Source organism: Oncorhynchus mykiss, chromosome 13 (assembly GCF_057628025.1).
Source record: "Oncorhynchus mykiss isolate SJ-2025 chromosome 13, ASM5762802v1, whole genome shotgun sequence".
NCBI lineage: Eukaryota > Metazoa > Chordata > Actinopteri > Salmoniformes > Salmonidae > Oncorhynchus > Oncorhynchus mykiss.
This window is the reverse complement of record NC_143034.1, coordinates 54,349,803-54,373,324: the sequence shown is the minus strand read 5'-3', so window position 1 is coordinate 54,373,324 and position 23,522 is coordinate 54,349,803. Positions and strand designations below refer to the sequence as shown.

General features: G+C 42.3%; 1 protein-coding gene across 1 annotated transcript in view; it reads left to right on the top strand.

Annotated features, from left to right (window-relative positions):
• The window catches only part of LOC110486542 (acyl-coenzyme A thioesterase 1), a 32,214-nt gene extending 27,119 nt beyond the window's left edge, over positions 1-5,095 (top strand). Inside the window, exons 5-6 of the mRNA XM_021558230.3 lie at positions 3,172-3,250; positions 3,805-5,095. Of these exons, the coding sequence (XP_021413905.3) occupies positions 3,172-3,250; positions 3,805-3,813 (88 nt within the window). The 3' untranslated portion in view covers positions 3,814-5,095. The remainder of the gene's footprint in view (positions 1-3,171; positions 3,251-3,804) is intronic.
• The last annotated feature ends 18,427 nt before the right edge of the window (positions 5,096-23,522 follow it).

Here is a 23,522-nt window from a genome sequence, read left to right as displayed (position 1 = left end):
TTTGACTGAGAATTATTGCATCAACTGAAAATGGTTTTGATGGCTAGCTGCTGACTCGTTTTATGTTGGCATTTGGGCATGTCGTTTTGGGAAAACTTCATTTTTTTAGACGAGATCTTCCCATTCTAAATCAACTAATATGGTAGCTTTATGACTTTAAATATTTTTTTACCATTATTTTAACTTTGTGCAACCAGTAGGAGTAGTAACACCAATGATTGTATGAGCATTGAGACATTTGAGGTAAATTAGGATTTTCTGAAATGGAGGCCACAAATGCTGAAATCTAAGGTCGTTCATTATTTTAAAATAATGTATCATTTTGAGGTCAGTTAAATTTCAGGCCAGTCAAGTTCTTCCACACCTATCTCGACAAAACATTTCTACATGAACCTCGCTTTGTGCGCAGGGGCATTGTCATGCTGAAACAGGAAAGGGCCTTCCCAAAACTGTTGCCACAGAGTTGGAAGCATAGAATTGTCTAGAATGTATGCTGTAGTGTTAAGATTTCCCTTCACTGGATCTAAGGGGCCTAGCCCAAACCATGAAAAACAGCCCCAAACCATTATTCCTCCCCCACCAAACTTTAGAGTTGGCACTATGCATTCGGGTAGGTAGCATTCTCCTGGCATCCGCCAAACACAGATTCATCCATCGGACTCCAAGATGCTGAAGCGTGATTCATCACTTCAGAGAACGCATTTCCACTGTTCCATAAGTCCAATGATGGCAAGCTTTACACCACTCCAGCCGATGCTTGGCATTGCGCATGGAGATCTTAGGCTTGTGTGCGGCTGCTCGGCCATGGAAACCCATTTCATGAACCTCCCGACGAACAGATCTTGTGCTGACGTTGCTTCCAGAGGCAGTTTGGAACTCGGTAGTGAGTGTTGCAACCGAGGACAGACTATTTTTATGGGCTACATGCTTCATCATTTTGCAGTCCCGTTCTGTGAGCTTGTGTGGCCTACCACTTTGTGGCTGAGCCGTTGTTGCTCCTAGATGTTTTCACTTCAAAATAACAGCACTTACAGTTGACAAGTTACAGTTGGCAAGAAAAAGTTTGTGAACCCTTTGGAATTATCTGGATTTCTGCATAAATTGGTCAGAAAATTTGATCTTCATCTAAGTCACAACAACAGACAAACACAGTCTGCTTAACTAATAGCACACAAATAATTGTATTAAACTTAGACAAGAAAAATACATAATTTAAACATTCACAGTGTAGGTTGGGAAAAGTATGTGAGCCCCTAGACTAATAACATCTCCAAAAGCTAATTGGAGTTAGGAGTCAACTGACCTGGAGTCCAATCAATGAGACGAGATTGGAGATGTTGGTTAGAGCTGCCTTTCCCTATCAAAACACTCCCTAAATTTGAGTTTGCATTTCACAAGAAGCATTGCCTTGATGTGAACCATGCCTCGAACAAAACAGATCTCAGAAGACCTAAGATTAAGAATTATTGACTTGTATAAAGCTGGAAAGGGTTACAAAAGTATCTCTAAGAGCCTTGATGTTCATCAGTCCATGGTAAGACAAAGTGTTTATAAATGGAGAAAGTTCAGCACTGTTGCAACTCTTCCCTAGGAGTGGCGGTCCTGCAACGATGACTGCAAGAGCACAGTGCAGAATGCTCAATGAGGTTAAGAAGAATCCTAGAGTGTCAGCTAAAGACTTACAGAAATCTCTGGAACATGCTAACATCTCTGCTGATGAGTCTACGATTTGTAAAACACTAAACAATAATGGTGTTCATGGGGGAACACGGAAGAAGCCACTACTGTCCAAAAAAAAAAACATTGCTGCACATCTGAAGTTCGCAAAAGAGCATCTGGATGTTCCACAGCGCTACTGGCAAAATATTCTGTAGACAGATACAACTAAAGTTGAGTTATTTGTAAGGAACACACAACACTGTGGAGAAAAAAAGGCAGAGCACACCATCAAAACCTCATCCCAACTGTAAAGTATGGTGAAGTGAGCATCATGGTTTGGAGCTGCATTGCTGACTCAGGGCCTGGACAGCTTGCTCTCATCAACGGAAAAATTAATTCCCAAGTTTATCAAGACATTTTGCAGGAGAATGTAAGGCTATCTGTCCGCCAATTGAAGCTCAACAGAAGTTGGGTGATGCAACAGGACAACGACCCAAAACACAGAAGCAAATCAACAACAGAATGGCTTCAACAGAAGAAAATATGCCTTCTGGAGTGGCAATGTCAGAGTCCTGACCTCAACCTGATTGACATGCTGTGGCATGACCTCAAGAGAGCAGTTCACACCAGACATCCCAAGAATATTGCTGAACAGAAACAGCTTTGTAAAGAGGAATGGTTCAAAATTCCTCCTGACCTTTCTACAGGTCTGATCTGCCACAACAGAAAACGTTTGGTTGAGGTTATTGCTGCCAAAGGAGGGTCAACCAGTTATTATATCCAAGGGTTCACATACTTTTCCCACCCTGCACTGTGAATGTTTACACAGTGTGTTCAATAAAGACATGAACATTTATAATTGTTTTTGTGTTATTAGTTTAAGCAGACTATGTTTGTCTATTGTTGTGACTTAGATGAAGATCAGATCACATTTTATGAACAATTTATGCAGAAGTCCAGTTAATTCCAAAGAGTTCACATTATTTCTCTTACCACTGTATATCAGCAATGGACTAATGAAACAAATACAAAAAGTTTGTTTGGGGTTGAATTTTCCTTTAAGACATTGGCCTCAAGTCTAGGTTGTGCCTTTAGACTTAAAAAATGAACAACTAGGAATATATTTCACTTCCCTCATTGACTTCTCAATCCCGGTCTGGTCTGCCGAGTCTGCTTGGTAAGTGTTCCCGGAAGTCTTGTTATGTTGGCTCTCTGGGTTTAGAAAATTTTACTTAAAGCAATATAGGGCAATAAGTTCAAGATCAATAAGTGAAACATTTTGTGTACATCCAACCTACTGGTAAACGAAGCACTCACTTTTTTAGCTTCGACACTGGCCCAGGAGCCTCTGTGCATGCACAGACAAAACATTTGACCCATATTTGACCCCGTTGAGGGAGAGACTACAATGTCAACTCGATTTTGTCCAATGACTCATGCTGCAACGTGAATTGTGTGATAAGTTTGTCAGAACCTCTAACAATATTATATTTCATTTCTATTGTGCTTTAGATTACGCTCCACTGTCCAGGCAAGCACACTCTCCTCTGCTTCTCCTTCCATGGCTCCTCCAAGAACAAGAATGAAGCAGGTGGGTACATTGGCTGACTTCATAGCTGTCCTTTTTTGCATAATGTGTTGTGACTCACTACCCCTTGAAGCCTCAACAAAAGTGAGGGTCATGCAAGGGCAGCCACCGTTCAGTGTAGGGGTCTTTATTGGGGTCACATCCGCTCAGACCACCCAGCTGTGTGGAAGACACCCATTCATGACCATGTGAGCTGGAGTGCATGCTTGTCTTTGCCATGATGACAAATGAGGGGGAGAAGTCATAATCCTATGACCTTTGGCACCCTAATGAAAGAGCGTATTTAGTGAAAAGATGCATTTGACCTCTAGACCCGCATCGTCAGGAGAAATACGAAGAACATTGAAGATACAAGAATCACTCCCTCTTTAGAATGTCTCACACCAAAGATGAAGTATTTGGTATAGTCTAATACGGACCTCCATATGCACAATAGCCTGAAGGACCTTTTCTGCCAAATGCCGAACTGTCATGATTTCTGTTTAACCCTCATTTCCTGCAGAGGGCAGTGTTTTAAAGGAAACGATGGGTTTACTGAATTGTTTTTCATTATGCAGATTTTGTGACCACAGTGTCAGCACAAATCCTGATGAATGAGCTCCCTGCTTGTTATGACTGACATGGGACTGTGGTCAAAGACAGAAGAAGATTGTTGCGGCTTTATGTCCCACCCGGGACGAAGAGGACTAGGTAGAGACACGTATGATTGGTCGTAATGTGTCAGGGACCTTCTCACAATGGTCTCACTGTGATTTTGTGAGTGTCAAGTTTAGTGCCCATTGACTCATGTCCTCTATTTATCCTGTCTTTATTTTAATAAAGACAGGTTTGATATTGTTGAGTCATATTGTTGGATGCAACAATGACAATTCAGCCCAGAAGATAAAACCTGAGGACAGTCAGAACACAGCAATTCCTGCAGATGGATGTGTAAAAAGACAGAAGAGGTGTAGGACAATAGGACACCATGTCGTCACTGAAATAGCTAGATCAACAAAACATAGCCGGATCTTAAACTGATCCCCATAGAATTGAAAGTGAACAGACAAATCCGTCACACAGAACCCCTCAGTTTTAAGTCAGCCTAAACAGTGGTCTAAAAAGCACAGTGTGGGGTCTCTGTGTGCAGTGGTGACGTTACTCATGCTCGAGTAATCCAAGCTTTTTCCCCCTCTGATATCGTTGTTCAAGAACTATTTGAGGAACAGCGTGTTCATTGAAGATTAGCCAGGAAAGAGAGGAGACAGGGCTCCCCCATTCTAAGACATTGTAGTTCCCCCTGCATGGGCAGCCGTGAGACATTCTCCTCTGTTTGACCCAGCTGATCTGGGCCTGTCCGGCAGCACTCCAGTGTGACCACAGGCTTTAGATGGGCCTGATTGGCTCAGCGGGTGGCTAATTGGATAAGCTTTTAATCTTCACACTATCTCCGCCCTGCTGGATCAGAGGCACAGGGAGGCAGAGATCAGTCCTTTGGTTTAATACTTAGTAAACATTTCAGGACTTAGTAAACATTATGGACAACAGAATCATGACTCACTAAAGATAACTAACAGGATGCAGTCAGATGATAATGATTTAATCTGATTTGGGGACTGTGGGGTATGTGACCATTTTGACCTCATGTAAGCATATTTTTTAATCAGTATTTAGATTGGAATCAGACATAATTAAAATAAAATTAAGAGATTTAAACCAATCTGAAAGGACAATGTAGACAAGTGTTGAAGTCTCTGTTATTCTACTTGGATTGCCTCAATTTACATAAAGTCCACATACTGTGACATACAGTTGTTTTTTACCAAACCACAAATAAACTCTTTCTCATCTGGCTTCAATGGCCCTGCACTGCCTGTAGACTGTCATTCCAGCAGCCTTCTCTGAGACAGCACAGAAGTGTTTATAAAGTATACCCACACAGGCCAACAGAGTAATTGATCGCTCCTCCACTCATCCGGGAGCGAGTGGTAATCTCCAGTTACTATAGCCATAAATTGTACAGATGTTTCCATATGAATCTGGAGTCCGTTCACAGCCTATCACACATACTGTAGCATACAACCATGCATTACTGATAAATGTTAAAATATCAGTGTTACACAGTGGTGGCTGAACATGTTGGCTAAGGCATGGCATATACCAGGGAAGAGGACACAGGGGGGTATCTGTGGGTTCCCGTTGGGGTGGTGGTTTATTGCCGGCTGTTTGAACCACATGTTCAATTTCTCCAGATGGTGGAGATGTCTTTGTGAATGTGTATGTATAATGTGTCTGAATGAGTTAGTGTGTGTCTAGAGATCCTCTGTGGTACGACCATCAACTTGTCAACAGTAAGCATCACCAGAGACTATCATTTAGGACATGACAGCAGCCTGGTGTGGTAGAGCATCATATAGGACACGACAGCAGCCTGGTGTGGTAGAGCATAATTTAGGACATGACAGCAGCCTGGTGTGGTAGAGCATCATATAGGACATGACAGCAGCCTGGTGTGGTAGAGCATAATTTAGGACATGACAGCAGCCTGGTGTGGTAGAGCATAATTTAGGACATGACAGCAGCCTGGTGTGGTAGAGCATAATTTAGGACATGACAGCAGCCTGGTGTGGTAGAGCATCATTTAGGACATGACAGCAGCCTGGTGTGGTAGAGCATCATTTAGGACATGACATCAGCCTGGAGTAGTAGAGCATCATATAGGACACGACAGCAGCCTGGTGTGGTAGAGCATCATTTAGGACATGACAGCAGCCTGGAGTAGTAGAGCATCATTTAGGACACGACAGCAGCCTGGAGTAGTAGAGCATCATTTAGGACATGACACCATCCTACCACAGTGTGCTATTTGAGTGATGAGTAGAACAACTGTGCTCTGTATTTCTTTAGTCTTGTAGGCCTATTCCTTCATATTACATTCCTGATTTACAAAGCCTCAGGATACCAAAAATAAAATGTGTAATCCTGGTATGACTAGGCTGTGATAACAGCATCTGGCATTGTTCACTTTACTGTTGTTTACACTTCTCTTACCTTTCGTAGAAAGAGGATCATTTCAACATTTCATGTTTTTCTTCTCTTTTTTTTTACTTAAGGAAAGAAAACAGGCTGTTCCAGGAATACTAGGAATTGACCATAGACGATGAACAGGCTGTTACTGAGAATAGAGAATGTCGTTCTAAAAAGCTGCAGGGTGAACAAAACACAATCCAAATACATCTGTGTTGCACTAGTAGGGACAGGGACTTAAAACTAGTTTCCAAAACTACATGTCATCCTACTAGTAGGGACAGGGACTTAAAACTAGTTTCCAAAACTACATGTCATCCTACAAGTGGACCATTATACTCTGGAATACCTAGGTTGGTCATTAAATCATTTTTTTGATTTACACAATTTGATTGTCTCTACCTAGTCTGTGAATACCAGACAACTTTTACTACAGTAGATTTTAGAGAAGCATTTAGAAGCTCTGTTGATGAAATAAGACCTCTGGGCTCAGGCTGTAGGTTTAGCTGCATTTGGCCCGGAGAAATATGGAGGGGAGGCTGGGCCCCTGAAGAGCAGGACACAGGGAAGAACAGGATATGTCATGTAGAATAAATGCTGGGCAGGAGGTCTTCACACAGCCGGACCCTGACCCTGGGACCTGCCACAACGTGAGTTACACTCAGTCCCCATGTCCTGCAGGTCCTGCCTTTAGGGTGGGAAGGGGGTCTTGGTAGGAGTGAGTGATGTTGGACTGGAGGTACTGGAGAAATAAACTGAAACACTGAAGTATCTAAGGAAATTGGTTTGGCTGAACTGGTGAGCAACAGAGCTGTTAACTGTAAGGTCCAATTATTCTGTTATCTGGCTTTTAATTAACAGCCTGTGTCTAGCTGAGTCCAAGAGTAAGTCAACTGTGCTATTCTGATTCCACACCACCATTTCATTGTAATGTAAGCTTGAAGCCATTTTAAAACATCACTATCTGTCTCCTATAACTCAACTCTGCAGTGGATAAACTCTCCAAAGTGGTTATATCAGTTCAGAAGTGCTTCATTTGCTCTCGTTATTTTTAAACTCCAGTGGTTATATCAGTTCAGAAGTGCTTCATTTGCTCTCGTTATTTTTTAAACTCCAGTGGTTATATCTATCCATAAATCACCTGACCCACAGTGCCTAAACGTTCCAGCATCAGCCTGCCTGTCTGACAATGGATTTATGACCTGCGGGTGGAGCGGTGAGCGGCGGCCCAATCTTCTCCGGGCCCGCTCCCCTCTCCACGGCACTCGTGTACATATTTAGAAAAGTGTGGGGTGGCGGAACAGTGTCGGGTTGTGGGTCAGACTCAGTGGTGGGATGCTGCAGTCCCTCAGCACCTCTACTGGCAGCATGATGAGATACTACTGTACTGTAACAGCACACCTCTCTGTGGTCTCTTAGGAGGGAAATACTTTATCTACATGATCAACTCTGGGTCCCTGTCAGCAAGACAGAGACATTTTTCATGATTAAACAGAGAGAGGGCTGAGTGATTGTAGAGGCAAGAGTACTGTACTGGGAGTCTCGTTTCGGTTTCATATTTATCCATCTTCTCCAACTATGTGCTTTTCGACAAGGTTTGGCAGAGAGGTAAATGGCAATGAAAAAGGCTTGTGTGTAACATATCCCTCTTGCCAAGATTTGGCAGAAATCTCTCCTATAATGATTGTCTGGCAACAGAGCCTGGATCAGTGATGTCATCCACAGGTCCACAGTCTCTGTCTTTCTCATCTCCATTGTGTGGAGTTTCAACAGAACAGATTTGGGCTCGTCCTTTGGCTCTTTTTCTCTTGCTCCTTGTCCAACTGTTCCTCTGTCACTGAAAACAATCTCTTTGGTTTTTCCTCAACCCATAAGCAATGATCGGATAGGATGATGATGCTTTACTAGTTGGAGGTTGAATCATACCTCTATCCTGATCAGTCGTAGACAGATCTGATGGATGAGGATTTTAGCAGGATAGCAGGATAGCAGATGTGTGTGGCTATCACCTCCTCTCGCTCCTCTTCTTGGTTACATCCATTATTGGCAGGTTAGGCTCAGTGGAGGGGCCTTCAGTAGTAGCCAGGGGCTCTGGGAGGGCTGTGGCCCCAGGGTCTCCATCACAGCGGCTGAGGTCAGAGGTTACGGAGGAGGCAAAATAGTTGTTGGAAAAGAGATGGACACGGAAAAGGGATCATCGGTGCATTTATCATTCTGGGAGACAGAGCATGTCCAGTGTGTCTGTTGGAGGTTTCAATGCCCTCTCCCTACCACTGCCAGAACATCTGCTAGGTGTCATAGGGTGCAAGGTTTGGACCATTGTAAGGCAGAGGCATTTCAATAATCAAGTGACGACAATCCATTCATTTTCGATACTTTTGTAATGCCCATTCATTTAACATAAAGAAGTTATGAATTGTGTGACTGGTTTAGCCATTGAGTCATTTTCACAGTTTTCAGAGATAGATTTAGAAGTTTAAAATATGAATAGTAAAATAGGCACTATATGTATGTCCTGCCTTGAAATACCTTTCCATCTGAATACATTTGCACCCTTAAAAGTTTAAGAGGAGAAGAGATACAACAGTGGCTGCTTGGCTTGTCTTCCTGTGGGTGCCAGTGGCAAATAGTAACTCAGCGTAAGGCAGTTGTTGGCATGGCCGCAGCAGGCTGTGTGCTGGCTCAGCGAGGGGACAGTGTCCCCGATTTCACGGCAGATTGAAGAAAGCGTGCTCCCCTGTTTGACTGGGAAGAGGGAGGAGAGGCTGAGGCTGTTGGTCACAGCAGGAAGCCTATTGAACACTATCCAATAGCACCACAGGAGCTCCCGTTGTCCCCCAGGAGCAATGGGGATTATTAACCTGTGATCTAGGGGATTGTTCAGACATAGTGGGGAAGTTACTGGAGGAATGTGCGCAACAAGTTGCTCCATAGTGCAATTCTTGAGAGTGAGCTATTTTCATATGGTGCAGATTATTTCTGGTCCAAATGAATCATACCCTACCAAGCCAAGAAGATGACATGAGTTATGTCAGTTATGTCTGTCTGTGTGTGTAAGTACGAGTGTTTCCTATCACTGAAGAGGGATCTCTCTTCCTGTGCTGATGGGAAGTTGTTTCAAGCGCTTTCTACCAAAACATTTTCATTGGCTGCAGAGCTTGTGTTCACCACAAACAACCTCTCCCAGCCAGCCTCTGTGTTTCCTCAGCTGGTGGATAACCTCCAATGCCTCACGCATCTCTTCTCTGCCATCCATTTCCCGCTCTCCATCTCCTCCTTTCCCCCATTTCAACACTTCAAAAGATAGCCAACATGTTAGCCTATACGCTGGCTCGCTCTGTTCCATGATCTCAGGCTGAAGGAAATTAAATTAATATGAAATTAAAGGCATTCCTACCAAATCAAGCACATCAAGCAAATTGCTATTTTAACTTTGATCCAGCAAGTGCTAGATTACATTAAGTCATGCAAAGCTTACGGTATAGTATCGGCAACAGCAGCCTCCAATTATATGTATGCATTTGTTACACATCAACAAATAGTGGAGTTAAGGACAAATTAGGTACCAGTAATTTCTTTATTGCATATTATATAAAAAAAAATATATAAAAATAGATGCACTTTAATAGATACAGTACGTGGCATATTGAACAGGATCAAACGACAGTCACCTAACTTGTATATAGCATGGGCTTAGAATGTTGGATTTGTCCTGTGGCAAATAGTTAAAGACAGGTCTGACCTTAGAGGGGTGAGGTCATGTGTTCTTTACTGCTAACGATAGAGTGGCTCACATCTGTACAGCAGGTTTATCTACCACCCACCTCTGACAGCCTATCATATAGGCAGCTAGATGTTGATTTACTCGAACTGAATGGGAGCTGACTATTCAAAGGGATATCTGTATCAGTACAGTCATGTCTCAGCCTTTATTCTACTTCAATAGTATCAGGTCACTGATCAACTCCTGGCTCCATGTTCCAAGGCTGACAAGAATGACAGCTTAATTATCACAGTTTTCCTCAAAACGCCTTGATCAACTGGATCAAAACTGATTGACTTTTGTTTACATTGACAATAGAATATGCTAAATGTCTCTCCATATGAATAAGACTGGTAGTATATCTAAGACCAACACTATACAGCATCCTCCAGATGTCCCAATTCACCTTGTGGTCCAATGCTGAAGACCCCCTCAGCTTCAAAGTGGCCATACTAACACACAGCTCAATGATTCCTGCTGTTATTGTTTTTATGTCTCACTACTCGGATATGAGTAGGAATCAGCTACGTGGTGCCGTGAGGAGGGAAGAGAGAGAAAGGCGAGAGAAGGAATGGGGTAACTGGCGGTACTTTGAAGTGCGGCGTTCTCTGAAAAGGTTAGAAATCACCTGCAATAAAGAGGTCCAGAGACATGAGTAAGCACTGAGCTATTTGTTCTGGTGCCCGTGTGGTTATGCGTCTCCAGGGAGGGCTCGCCCTGCCGCCCTGGCCTTTGTGAGATCACATCAGTGTGGATCAGGCAGGCAGGGGTCCAGCCGGAGGTGGAACTAATGACTTCATGTGTTCACAGACACTTCAGAGACACCCTGGAGTTTTCACACTACGTCCCCCAGAGAGGAGAGGGGGCGTGGTCAGGCCTCTCACTTGCACATACTGTAGTCACATACAAATCAGTGTATACACACCCATGGACACACACGCTCACGCACACATCACACATACACATTCAGAGACACTGATCCCTTGTTGCGTCTATGAGGAGAGTGTTTCCAGACAGTTTTTCATTGATGTGGAACGTACTCTAATAAATAGGATTCTGGCCCACATCTATCTATTCGATATGATCTGCCTGTCCCAGTAAAAGTCACGTACAGGTTCCGGTGCTCGTGGTCTGCAGTCCTATTGATGCTGTCCTGACCTCAAGGATCTGACATCTTATTTAAAGTGGTTAATGATTCCCATCTTTCAGTGTGTTACAGCTGTCATACCAGTAATCCCCCATTGGAAGGATCGCTCCAAGGGAAGTCAATGTCTGGACACTTTGACCTATGATTCTCTTGAGAAAAGTCCATTGAAAGTGGTCAATATTATCAAAATAGTGCATGACTTCTCCTTGATATAGAAGTAAACAGTGACTCAATGATCTACTCAATTTGGTCTTTGGCTCTTGGAAATATCATAATACCTGGGCTGGGCGCTTGTAAGGTGTTGTGATGGCTTAGATACAATATGAAACATGCAGCTTAAATGAATGCCCAAACCAGATAGGAGACCAATACTGGGTCTCACAGCACTGTGATGTATTTCTTGGGTGTGAAGTATTATGCTTTCATGCAGTTCTTTGTCCACAAAATCCATTGCCTATTAATTTCAAACAAGGCCAGTTTTTCACATATTAGCCTTCAGTTGAATGTTGTTATTTGGGGCTTTGTGTCCAATCAGCGGCGGCTTACGAGAAATATATGTTAATAGAAACCTTGTAAACTCTAAACAGAAGCGTGAATAACACTGTCTTTAAGCACTGGGTTTGGTCACACTGTTACAGACACTGTAAAATATAAATGATGGAGGAAAACAAGCTGTCGTGACTGGAGGACCAACAAAGGAGTCCAACCTCTTCCTTTTGAGACAATTGCTTCCTGATAGGCATTCAGCAGTAATGCAGTATGTGATGATGATGTGCGAATGCCTCTGCGAGTGACCACAGCACACAGAGTTGGAATGTGACTGTCAGTAATCCCCATGTTACTCCAATCCAGACCGGAAGGCGGGCAGAGGCCAGAGAACACAGTGATACCACCCTTTCATTTTCTCTGTATTACATCCTGGCTCTGTAAGGATCAAAGAGGAGAGGTATCACATACATCCTCAGTCAGCCCAAGAGGGTGATTCTCATTGGAGCCTGGCCACCTCCAAGATGTAGGAAGGGGGTGAGCACCAGTGGAGGCTGGTGACTTGAAAATTGAGGAGGATCCGAGACCCAAGGTATCGGCACGGAACGCACGGAGAAGACAAAGTGTTTCAAAAATCGTCAAAGACTAATTATTTTAACCTAAAGCATTTAATAAAGAAATGTATAGTACAATATTATGGGGAATGGGAATGGGAGGGCTACATACAGTGTTGGAAAGGGATCACAGCAGTGATTGTATGAGGCATGAGTTGAGGTGTTCAGAGGCTTGACACAACACACTACACAGTTAAGACAAAAATGCTAAGAATCATTTCAAATCAAATGCTATTTGTCACATGCTCGAATACAACAGTAAAATGCTTACTTACAAGCCCTTAAATGGGACTATAAATACATAATGTTACCAATTATTTTACCCTGACCAAATGGACAGTGCACATACTGTAGATTGTATGCAGTTGCTCTTATTAGTAGCCTACAGTTGATCAGACTGAAAAATTGTCTCGTTTTCATCCCATACAGCATGTCAGATCTCTAATGTTTAGGTGTAGGCTAGGCTGCTGCAACATTTATGCAAGTAGTTTTTGTTTGTGTCTGTATGGAGTGATTGTGTGTTATCATCTTTGCTAAATAAATACCGGAGGAAAGTGGAAAGCCTACTTGAGCGCGCGCAAACAAATGCGCTGCGTCAACCTCTCTCTTTAATCTAACGTTTAATGGATGATGCGATGGAAGCTATCAAATCATTCTGAATAGATTTCGACATCCCAGAAAAGACAGTTAAAAGTTCCATATGTTCAGCAAGTAAAGCATCGTAACATGCAATTACTGCTACAAGCTACTTACATGCCCAAAAACACAGCGGTGTTGATAAACCGCTTGAGAAAATCCCTGTTTCTTCTTACTTTCTCGTTGTGTTGCGCTGTTTGAGTACGAATACCTTCGTCAAGATCGATGCGGCTTTTTCCCAGAAGCTTACATCTGATGTGGGCTTTTGTATGCTCCCTGCTTTTGTTTAGCTGTTTAGCTGAACGATAGATGTTCCAGAGACGACTGTACTGCCCTTTCACATAAGGCTCAGACTTTCCATAAAGCAGGCAAGGCCAGCAATACAGGCTGCTTGATGAAAGTCTCCTTGTTAACCAGCTATACTTTTGATACCAGTTGGTATTGAATGCCCTCACCTTTTCCTCCTTCTTCGTGAAACTGATCTCAGGAAGAGGTCGACCCTTGGTTTTAATTCGCACCTTTTCCGTGTACCCCAAAGGTATAAATTGCACTAACTGGGCACAAAAAGAAAGTTCTAAAATCATGAAAACGATTTATAATCTACCTCCTCCATCTCCTGTAATTTCAAGAAACTAATTTCAATTGAGTAATATCCCCAAAAAATGCTCAACTATCACTTTTCAATCTCTATCCAATAATTTCCCCAACTCTCCAACCTATCACACATAGAATCACCCCCCATAACGCTCTGCAGCACAACCCCAATACAACAAATTAGGTTAATTCTCTGATCCTAATCCTATGATTAGATGGACAACATGTGAGTTCATACTGCAAAAGCTTTGATTGGTTGGAGGTCGTCATAATTACCATGTAGGTCTGTGGAAGGGCGTGAGGCCTACGAGCCTTCAAGATTTTGTATTGAAGTCAATGTACCCAGAGGAGGACAGAAGCTAGCTGTCCTCCGGCTACACCATGATGCTACCCCAGACAGTGCTGTTGAAGTAACAATAGACCTTCATTGCAAAACAGTGTGTTTAATCAATTATTTGATGACATGAATATATTGAGTATAGTTTTATCTAAAAATTATAACTTTTTAATGTTTCACTATTTTTATTTTTATGAAATTTCACTGAGGAGGATGGTCCTCCCCTTCCTCTTTGAGTCAGAAAGGATAGCTGGCTGCTGGATGTAATTACAGACTTAAAGGGAAAAGGAGTTTAAGTGATCAAAGAGAAAACTAGGCTTTAATGGTTATCACTTAGATACTAACAATGAGGTGAGAATGAGTCAGGAACAGCCCAGGAGACTGACCCTGAAACACAGCCTCTGCATGCAACCCAGCAAAACACGCACACCTTCAATTGACTGAGTCATCACATGCAGTATGATAATGTGTCTAAAGCATGTTAGAAAACGCTCTAAAACACTCCACACCAACTCATATTACATCACAATCACATTCTGAATCATGTCTCTACACTAAAGTTTTTTTTCTCAAATGTCCTTATTTGCATATTTTTGTTGTTTGTAACAACAGTATCAAACAGTATCATTCAAACATGGATTTAAGGGCACAGTGGAAAATGTTTTCAAAAAGTTAGTGCACAGTCTTTATTCAGAATGGGATTCTGATGTACACTCGTAGAAAAAAAGGTGCATTGTAGAACCTTAAAGGGTTCTTCAGCTGTCCTCAGAGGAGAACCCATTGAATAACCCCTTTGGTACCAAGTTTAACCCTATAGGGTTCCATGTAGAACCCTTTCTACAGAGGGTTCTACATGGAACCCAGAAGGGTTTTATATGAGTTGGTGTGGCGTGTTTTCTAATGTGTTAGACATATTTGCATATTCCATTATAATGAATGGCAAGTCAGCAAAATGTGACAATCAATTGTCTATTTAATGAAACTGTAAGGGGTGCGTAACTGGTGGCAGGCAAGTCAGACTCAGGAGAGCAGAACTGGGTAACAACCGGAGCAGCTTACTTATCAAAACCAACGGCATCCAGAACTACAAAATATGGGTACAAAACCCGTCACGCACCAGTGAAAATGTGTACTTACAGCAAACAATTTCACACACAGACATGGGGGGAACAGAGGGTTAAATACACGACAAGTAATGAGGGAAATGTAAACCAGGTGTGTGGGAAAACAAGACAAAACAAATGGAAAATGAAAGGTGGATCGCCGGTGGCTAGAAGACCGGTGACATCGAACGCCGCCCAAACAAGGAGAGGAATCCGTCTTCGGCGGAAGTCATGACGGAAACAACATTTATTTTTTTTAAACAATGTTTTGGGGGATCAACTACAAGCACAGAAAGAATGAAAATAAGGCCACATGTATAAATGGGTGAACTTTCCCTTTAGACTTTGAGTTTCTGCATTTCAATCTCAATGTTATGATCAAAAGTAGTTTTCCATTTAGCGGGAGTTGTTTTACCAGACACAGGGTAATAATATGATGCAGTGACTCAGGTGGAGACAACTAGACACAGCTTATTAAGATGCTGAAAGATTCACACCACCCTTTGTGTGATTAGCAGAACATTGGGTTGAGATGCACTGCCACACTCTGTTAGTGGAACCGTGCCATCAGAGGGATTCAGTTCATCAGCTTGCCTCTAAATTCAAATGTTCTGGATGTTGAGTGCTTGTTATTTTCTCAACAAAACAAATAGAATACCTGTTGATTTACGTGCTGTGTACAGTAAACAGAAAATATTCTACATAATTTGTGTGCGGGCTGGCATGCACATGTGGCAGGTGTCGCACAGTGTCACGCCATGCAGAACCATTGAACTGAAAGGGTTTCAGAGCTGTGGTCTTTCACAAGGATGGACGGGCTGGTATCTTTGAGCCGACAAAGGCGGCCATTTCCCAGGCATGTTTATCACACTCTGTCCTCCATCACAATGGAAAGAAGGAGCTATGTCCAGATGGGAGCCATCAGTCTACATCCCGCTCTCTGTCAGGCATCTCAAACATGACATGTCCAGCACTGGGTGGGACCAGGAATCATTGTGTTGGTTTCCTGACCCTCCCATAGCATTGTAATGACAGAGATTGCCCTGACCACAGCTGGCACCACAGGCCTTTCCTTGCATGAGAAGGGATGCTGGCCATCATTGGAGCAAGGCAATAGGCATTTGAGCCATTTGTAAAGAGTCCATAACCTTTAACTATTGTAAACTCAGCAATAAAAGAAACGTCCAAAAGAAAGATGCTGAGGGTCCCTGCTCATCTGCGTGAACGTGCCTTAGGCATGCTGCAAGGAGGCATTAGGACTGCAGATGTGGCCAGGGCAATAAATTGCAATGTCCGTACTGTGGGATGCCTAAGACAGCGCTACAGGGAGACAGGACGGACAGCTGATCGTCCTCGCAGTGGCAGACCACATGTAGCAACACTTGCACAGGATCGGTACATCCAAAAATCACACCCGCGGGACAGGTACAGGATGGCAACAACAACTGCCCGAGTTACACCAGGAATGCACAATCCCTCCATCAGTTCTCAGACTGTCCGCAATAGGCCGAGAGAGGCTGGACTGAGGGCTTGTAGGCCTGTTGTATAAGGCAGGTCCTCACCAGACATCACCAGCAACAACATTGCCTATGGGCACAAACCCACCGTCACTGGACCAGACAGGACTGGCAAAAAGTACTCTTCACTGACGAGTCACGGTTTTGTCTCACCAGGAGTGATGGTCGGATTTGTGTTTATCTCTCGAAGGAATGAGCATTACACCGAGTCCTGTACTCTGGAGGGAGATCGATTTGGAGGTGGAGGGTCCGTCATGGTCTGGGGCGGTGTGTCACAGCATTATCGGACTGAGCTTGTTGTCATTGCAGGCAATCTCAACGCTGTGCGTTACAGGGAAGACATCCTCCTCCCTCATGTGGTACCCTTCCTGCAGGCTCATCCTGACATGACCCTCCAGCATGACAATGCCACCAGCCATACTGTTTGTTCTGTGCGTGATTTCCTGCAAGACAGGAATGTCAGTGTTCTGCCATGGCCAGCGAAGAGCCCGGATCTCAATCCGATTGAGCACATCTGGGACCTGTTGGGTCAGAGGGTTGGCTAAGGCCATTCCCCCCCAGAAATGTCCAGGAACTTGCAGGTGCCTTGGTGGAAGAGTTGGGTAACATTCACAACAAGAACTGGCAAATCTGGAGCAGTCCATGAGGAGGAGATGCACTGCAGTACTTAATGCAGCTGGTGGCCACACCAGATACTGACTGGTGTTTTAATTTTGACCCCCCCCCCCCCCCTTTGTTCAAGGACACATTATTACATTTATGTTAGTCACATGTCTGTGGAACTTGTTCAGTTTATATCTCAGTTGTTAACTTTTATGTTCATACAAATATTTACACATGTTAAGTTTGCTGAAAATAAACGCAGTTGACAGTGAGAGGACGTTTATTTTTTTACTGAGTTTATATTCACACTGCCTTAATACTTCAGGAACACATGAAACATGTTTATTTTTACTAGTAAATACAACAAAAATATTACTCGTATGGCTCTATTTTAACAAACCTAAAGCAATGGTAAATATAAGCGCAGGAGTTAACTCTAGGTTCAGGGGTGTGTCAGATTTATTTTGGCACACTTGCTGGCGTTGGTGCAAAAGGGCTGGGTTTTGATGAATAAACAAGTTGTGGGTGTGTGTAGGCTTGGCCCCTCACTGGCCAATCAGAACGTGTTCCATGCTCGAAATATTTGGTTGCTTCAAATTGTGTATTTACAGTCTTATGTATAGTCTTGAAATCAACTCCAATTCTAATGTTACTCTGTTATAGTTAAATGGCTTACAGAAACAAATAACAACATTTAGACATATCTTTGCTAAATATGTTAACTAGCATTCCACATTGTTCTAAGTAATTGCATGGCTTCAAAAGCATTCAAACTGATATAGGGGCTAAGCCTACTGTAAATTGTATTATGGCTGAGCATGGACATACCAAACATTGTCAATAAGCAAGATTCAATTATTGATAAGGCCTGAAAAGTGAACTAATAATTCAAATAAAATTCTTAACAAAAACGAAGCAACTGTCACGCTGTATAATAATAGGAGACGGGTGCAGGAATACATAATCGTTTTTTTTTATTACCATCTACACCCAAAATAAAGTACGTCATGACAATGACCAAGCCCAAAACAAACACGTGAGTGTGTATATTATATATATATACACACACACACACACACACACACACACACACACAGTTGAAGTCGGAAGTTTACATACACCTTAGCCAAATACATTTAAACTCAGTTTCACAATTCCTGACATTTAACCCTAGTAAAAATTACCTGTCTTTGGTCAGTTAGGATCATCACTTTATTTTAAGAATGTGAAATGTCAGAATAATATTAGAGAGAATGATTTATTTCAGCTTTTATTTCTTTCATCACATTCACAGTGGGTCAGAAATGTACATATACTAATTGAGTGTGTGGTAGCATTGCCTTTAAATTTAAACTTAGGTCAAATGTTTCAGATAGCCTTCCACAATAAGTTGGGTAAATTTTGTCCCATTCCTCTTGGCAGAGCTGGTGTAACTGAGTCAGGTTTGTAGGCCTCCTTGCTCGCACATGCTTTTTCAGTTCTGCCCACAAATGTTCTATAGGATTGAGGTCAGGGCTTTGCGATGGCCACTCCAATACCTTGACTTTGTTGTCCTTAAGCCATTTTGCCACAACTTTGGAAGTATGCTTGGGATCATCGTCAATTTGGAAGCCCCATTTGCGACCAAGCTTTAACTTCCTGACTGATGTCTTGAGATGTTATTCCAATATATCCACATCATTTTCCTCATGATGCCATCTATTTTGTGAAGTGCACCAGTCCCTCCTGCACCAAAGCACCCCCACAACATGATGCTGCCACTCCCGTGCTTCACAGGTGGGATGGTGTTCTTCGGCTTGCAATCCTCCCCCTTTTTCCTCCAAACATAACGATGGTCATTATGGCCAAACAGTTATATTTTTGTTTCATCAGACCAGAGGACATTTCTCCAAAAAGTATGATCTTTGTCCCCATGTGCAGTTACAAACCGTAGTCTGGCTTTTTTTTAATGGCGGTTTTGGAGCAGTGGCTTCTTCCTTGCTGAGCGGCCTTTCAGGTTATGTCGATATAGGACTCATTTTACTGTGGATATAGATACTTTGTACCTGTTTCCTCCAGCATCTTCACAAGGTCCTTTGCTGCTGTTCTGGGATTGAGTTGCACTTTTAACACCAAAGTACGTTCATCTCTAGGAGACAGAACGCGTCTCCTTCCTGAGCGGTATGATGGCTGCGTGGTCCCACAGTGTTTATACTTGTGTACTGTTGTTTGTACAGATGAACGTGGTACCTTCAGGCGTTTGGAAATTGCTCCCAAGGATGAACCAGACTTGTGGAGGTCTACCATTTTTTTCTGAGGTCTTGGCTGATTTCGTTTGATTTTCCCATGACGTCAAGCAAGAGGCACGGAGTTTGAAGGTAGGCCTTGAAATACATCCACAGGTACACCTCCAATTGACTCAAATGTTGTTAATTAGCCTATCAGAAGCTTCTAAAGCCATGACATCCTTTTCTGGAATTTTCCAAGCTGTTTAAAACTTAGTGTATGTAAACTTCTGACCCACTGGAATTGTGATACAGTGAATTAAGTGAAATAATCTGTCTGTAAACAATTGTTGGAAAAATTACTTTTGTCATGCACAAAGTAGATGTCCTAACCGACTTGCCAAAACTATAGTTTGTTAACAAGAAATATGTGGAGTGGTTGAAGAACGAGTTAATGACTCTAACCTAAGTGTATGTAAACTTCAGACTTCAACTGTGTGTGTGTGTGTGTATATATATATATATATACAGTGCCTTGCGAAAGTATTCGGCCCCCTTGAACTTTGCGACCTTTTGCCACATTTCAGGCTTCAAACATGAAGATATAAAACTGTATTTGTTTGTGAAGAATCAACAACAAGTGGGACACAATCATGAAGTGGAACGACATTTATTGGATATTTCAAACTTTTTTAACAAATCAAAAACTGAAAAATTGGGCGTGCAAAATTATTCAGCCCCCTTAAGTTAATACTTTGTAGCGCCACCTTTTGCTGCGATTACAGCTGTAAGTCGCTTGGGGTATGTCTCTATCAGTTTTGCACATCGAGAGACTGACATTTTTTCCCATTCCTCCTTGCAAAACAGCTCGAGCTCAGTGAGGTTGGATGGAGAACATTTGTGAACAGCAGTTTTCAGTTCTTTCCACAGATTCTCGATTGGATTCAGGTCTGGACTTTGACTTGGCCATTCTAACACCTGGATATGTTTATTTTTGAACCATTCCATTGTAGATTTTGCTTTATGTTTTGGATCATTGTCTTGTTGGAAGACAAATCTCCGTCCCAGTCTCAGGTCTTTTGCAGACTCCATCAGGTTTTCTTCCAGAATGGTCCTGTATTTGGCTCCATCCATCTTCCCATCAATTTTAACCATCTTCCCTGTCCCTGCTGAAGAAAAGCAGGCCCAAACCATGATGCTGCCACCACCATGTTTGACAGTGGGGATGGTGTGTTCAGCTGTGTTGCTTTTACGCCAAACATAACGTTTGCATTGTTGCCAAAAAGTTCAATTTTGGTTTCATCTGACCAGAGCACCTTCTTCCACATGTTTGGTGTGTCTCCCAGGTGGCTTGTGGCAAACTTTAAACGACACTTTTTATGGATATCTTTAAGAAATGGCTTTCTTCTTGCCACTCTTCCATAAAGGCCAGATTTGTGCAATATACGACTGATTGTTGTCCTATGGACAGAGTCTCCCACCTCAGCTGTAGATCTCTGCAGTTCATCCAGAGTGATCATGGGCCTCTTGGCTGCATCTCTGATCAGTCTTCTCCTTGTATGAGCTGAAAGTTTAGAGGGACGGCCAGGTCTTGGTAGATTTGCAGTGGTCTGATACTCCTTCCATTTCAATATTATCGCTTGCACAGTGCTCCTTGGGATGTTTAAAGCTTGGGAAATCTTTTTGTATCCAAATCCGGCTTTAAACTTCTTCACAACAGTATCTCGGACCTGCCTGGTGTGTTCCTTGTTCTTCATGATGCTCTCTGCGCTTTTAACGGACCTCTGAGACTATCACAGTGCAGGTGCATTTATACGGAGACTTGATTACACACAGGTGGATTGTATTTATCATCATTAGTCATTTAGGTCAACATTGGATCATTCAGAGATCCTCACTGAACTTCTGGAGAGAGTTTGCTGCACTGAAAGTAAAGTGGCTGAATAATTTTGCACGCCCAATTTTTCAGTTTTTTATTTGTTAAAAAAGTTTGAAATATCCAATAAATGTCGTTTCACTTCATGATTGTGTCCCACTTGTTGTTGATTCTTCACAAAAAAATACAGTTTTATATCTTTATGTTTGAAGCCTGAAATGTGGCAAAAGGTCGCAAAGTTCAAGGGGGCCGAATACTTTCGCAAGGCACTGTATATATAACAAAAGAGCGAGGTGTAAACCTCTAAATAATACACGGGACGAGACCCGTAATACCAAGTGCGCAATAACACATTGCACGAAAGCCGATACAACAGATACTCACAAGACCAACGGACATGGGACAATTATCGACAAAGACAATAGGGAACTGAGGGCACATATATATATACACATACTAATCAGGGGGAATGGGAACCAGGAGTGTGTAATAAGACAAGATAGTCCCGGGTTGGTGGTAATGAATCCAGTAGAAGGCCGGTGACTTAGACCTCCTGAGCTGGTGAACGGAATGAGCAGCAGGACCAGGGATCGTGACAGCAACAACTTGTTTTAATAACTCTTAGAACTACCCATCCCTGATCTGGGAGAATTGTCATCAACTACACTAATTAGCATAGCGCAACGGTCAAAAAAATATTACTAGAAAGTATTCATATTCATGAAATCACAAGTGAAATATAGTGAAACACAGCTTAGCCTTTTGTTAATCACCCTGTCATCTCAGATTTTGAAATTATGCTTTACAGCCAAAGCAAGACAAGCGTTTGTGTAAGTTTATCGATAGCCTAGCATAGCATTATGTCCAGCTAGCAGCAGGAAGCTTGGTCACAAAAATCAGAAAAGCAATCAAATTAACCGTTTACATTTGATGATCTTCGGATGTTTTCACTGACAAGACTCCCAGTTAGACAGCAAATGTTCCTTTTGTTCCACAAAGATTATTTTTATACCCACAATTCCTCCGTTTGCTTGTCACGTTATGTTCAGAAATCCACCAGAAATAGCGGTCACGACAACGCCCCCCCAAAAATCTAATTATATCCATAATATCGACAGAAACATAGCAAACGTTTTTATAATCAATCCTCAAGATGTTTTTCAAATATCTATTCTATAATATATCAACCGGGACAATTGGCTTTTCAGTAGGAGTGAGAGGAAAAATGACTACCTCTGTCTTTTACGCAAGAATCACTCTGAGAGCCCTCAGCTGGCCACTTACCCATTGTAGTCATTTCCACTCATTCTTCAATATAAAGGCGTGAAACTACGTCACAATGCTGTAGACACCTTAGGGAATAAGTAGAAAAGGGAATATGTTTGATGTCCCTTTCAGTGGCCAATAGGGGTGCATAGGAAGACAATGGTTTCAAAACATGAGTCACTTCCTGATTGGATTTTTCTTAGGCTTTCGCCTGCAATATCAGTTCTGTTATACTCACAGACAATATTTTGACTGTTTTGGAAACTTTAGAGTGTTTTCTATCCTAAGCTTTCAATTATATGCATATTCTAGCATCTGGTCCTGAGAAAAAGCGGTTTACTTTGGGAATGTTATTTTTCCAAAAATGAAAATAGTGCCCCCTAGTTTCAAGAGGCTTTAAATAGGCTATGTCGCACTTACAGGCACCATAGTTTCTCCCCATGTGCATATAATGTTAAAACATTGCAAACTGTGGATGGTTTACGCACATCCAAACTTTTCACAGTAGCTGGACACAGATCCAATATAAATAGAAAGGGAGAATGTCCACTCACCATTACACTGCTCCCAAATAGGCCTGTGTTTTATGAACATAATCGGAATCATTTTGCAGATCAGAAAGCATTCACACATCTCCAGAAGTTGCATTGCAAGCGAGCCACAGATATTGTCACCATAATACCAGTATGGTGAATAAAATGTAATGATATCATAAAATCGGCAGTTTAAAAAAGAAACGCATTGCTGTTGAACCAGCCTTCGTTATAGTAGGTCTAAGGGACGTCTTGGGTTTTGAACATATGAAACGGAAAACAAGACAATTGTAACAGATTACAGATAAATTCTTAATACCAGGTTCACCGGTGAACGTAAACTTTATTAAACTAGGCAAGTCAGTTAAGAACAGATTCTTATTTACAATAACGGCCTACCGGGGAACAGTGGGTTAATGACCTTGTTCAGAACATTGAATTATATCTTGTCAGGTCGGGGATTCAATCCGGCAACTTTTCAGTTACTGGGCAAATGCTCTAACCACTAAGCTACCTGCCTCCCCAGGTTCTCATCTCTCATTTCATGATGGGCATGGACACGTAGCCTACATCATGGAGGGGGATTTACG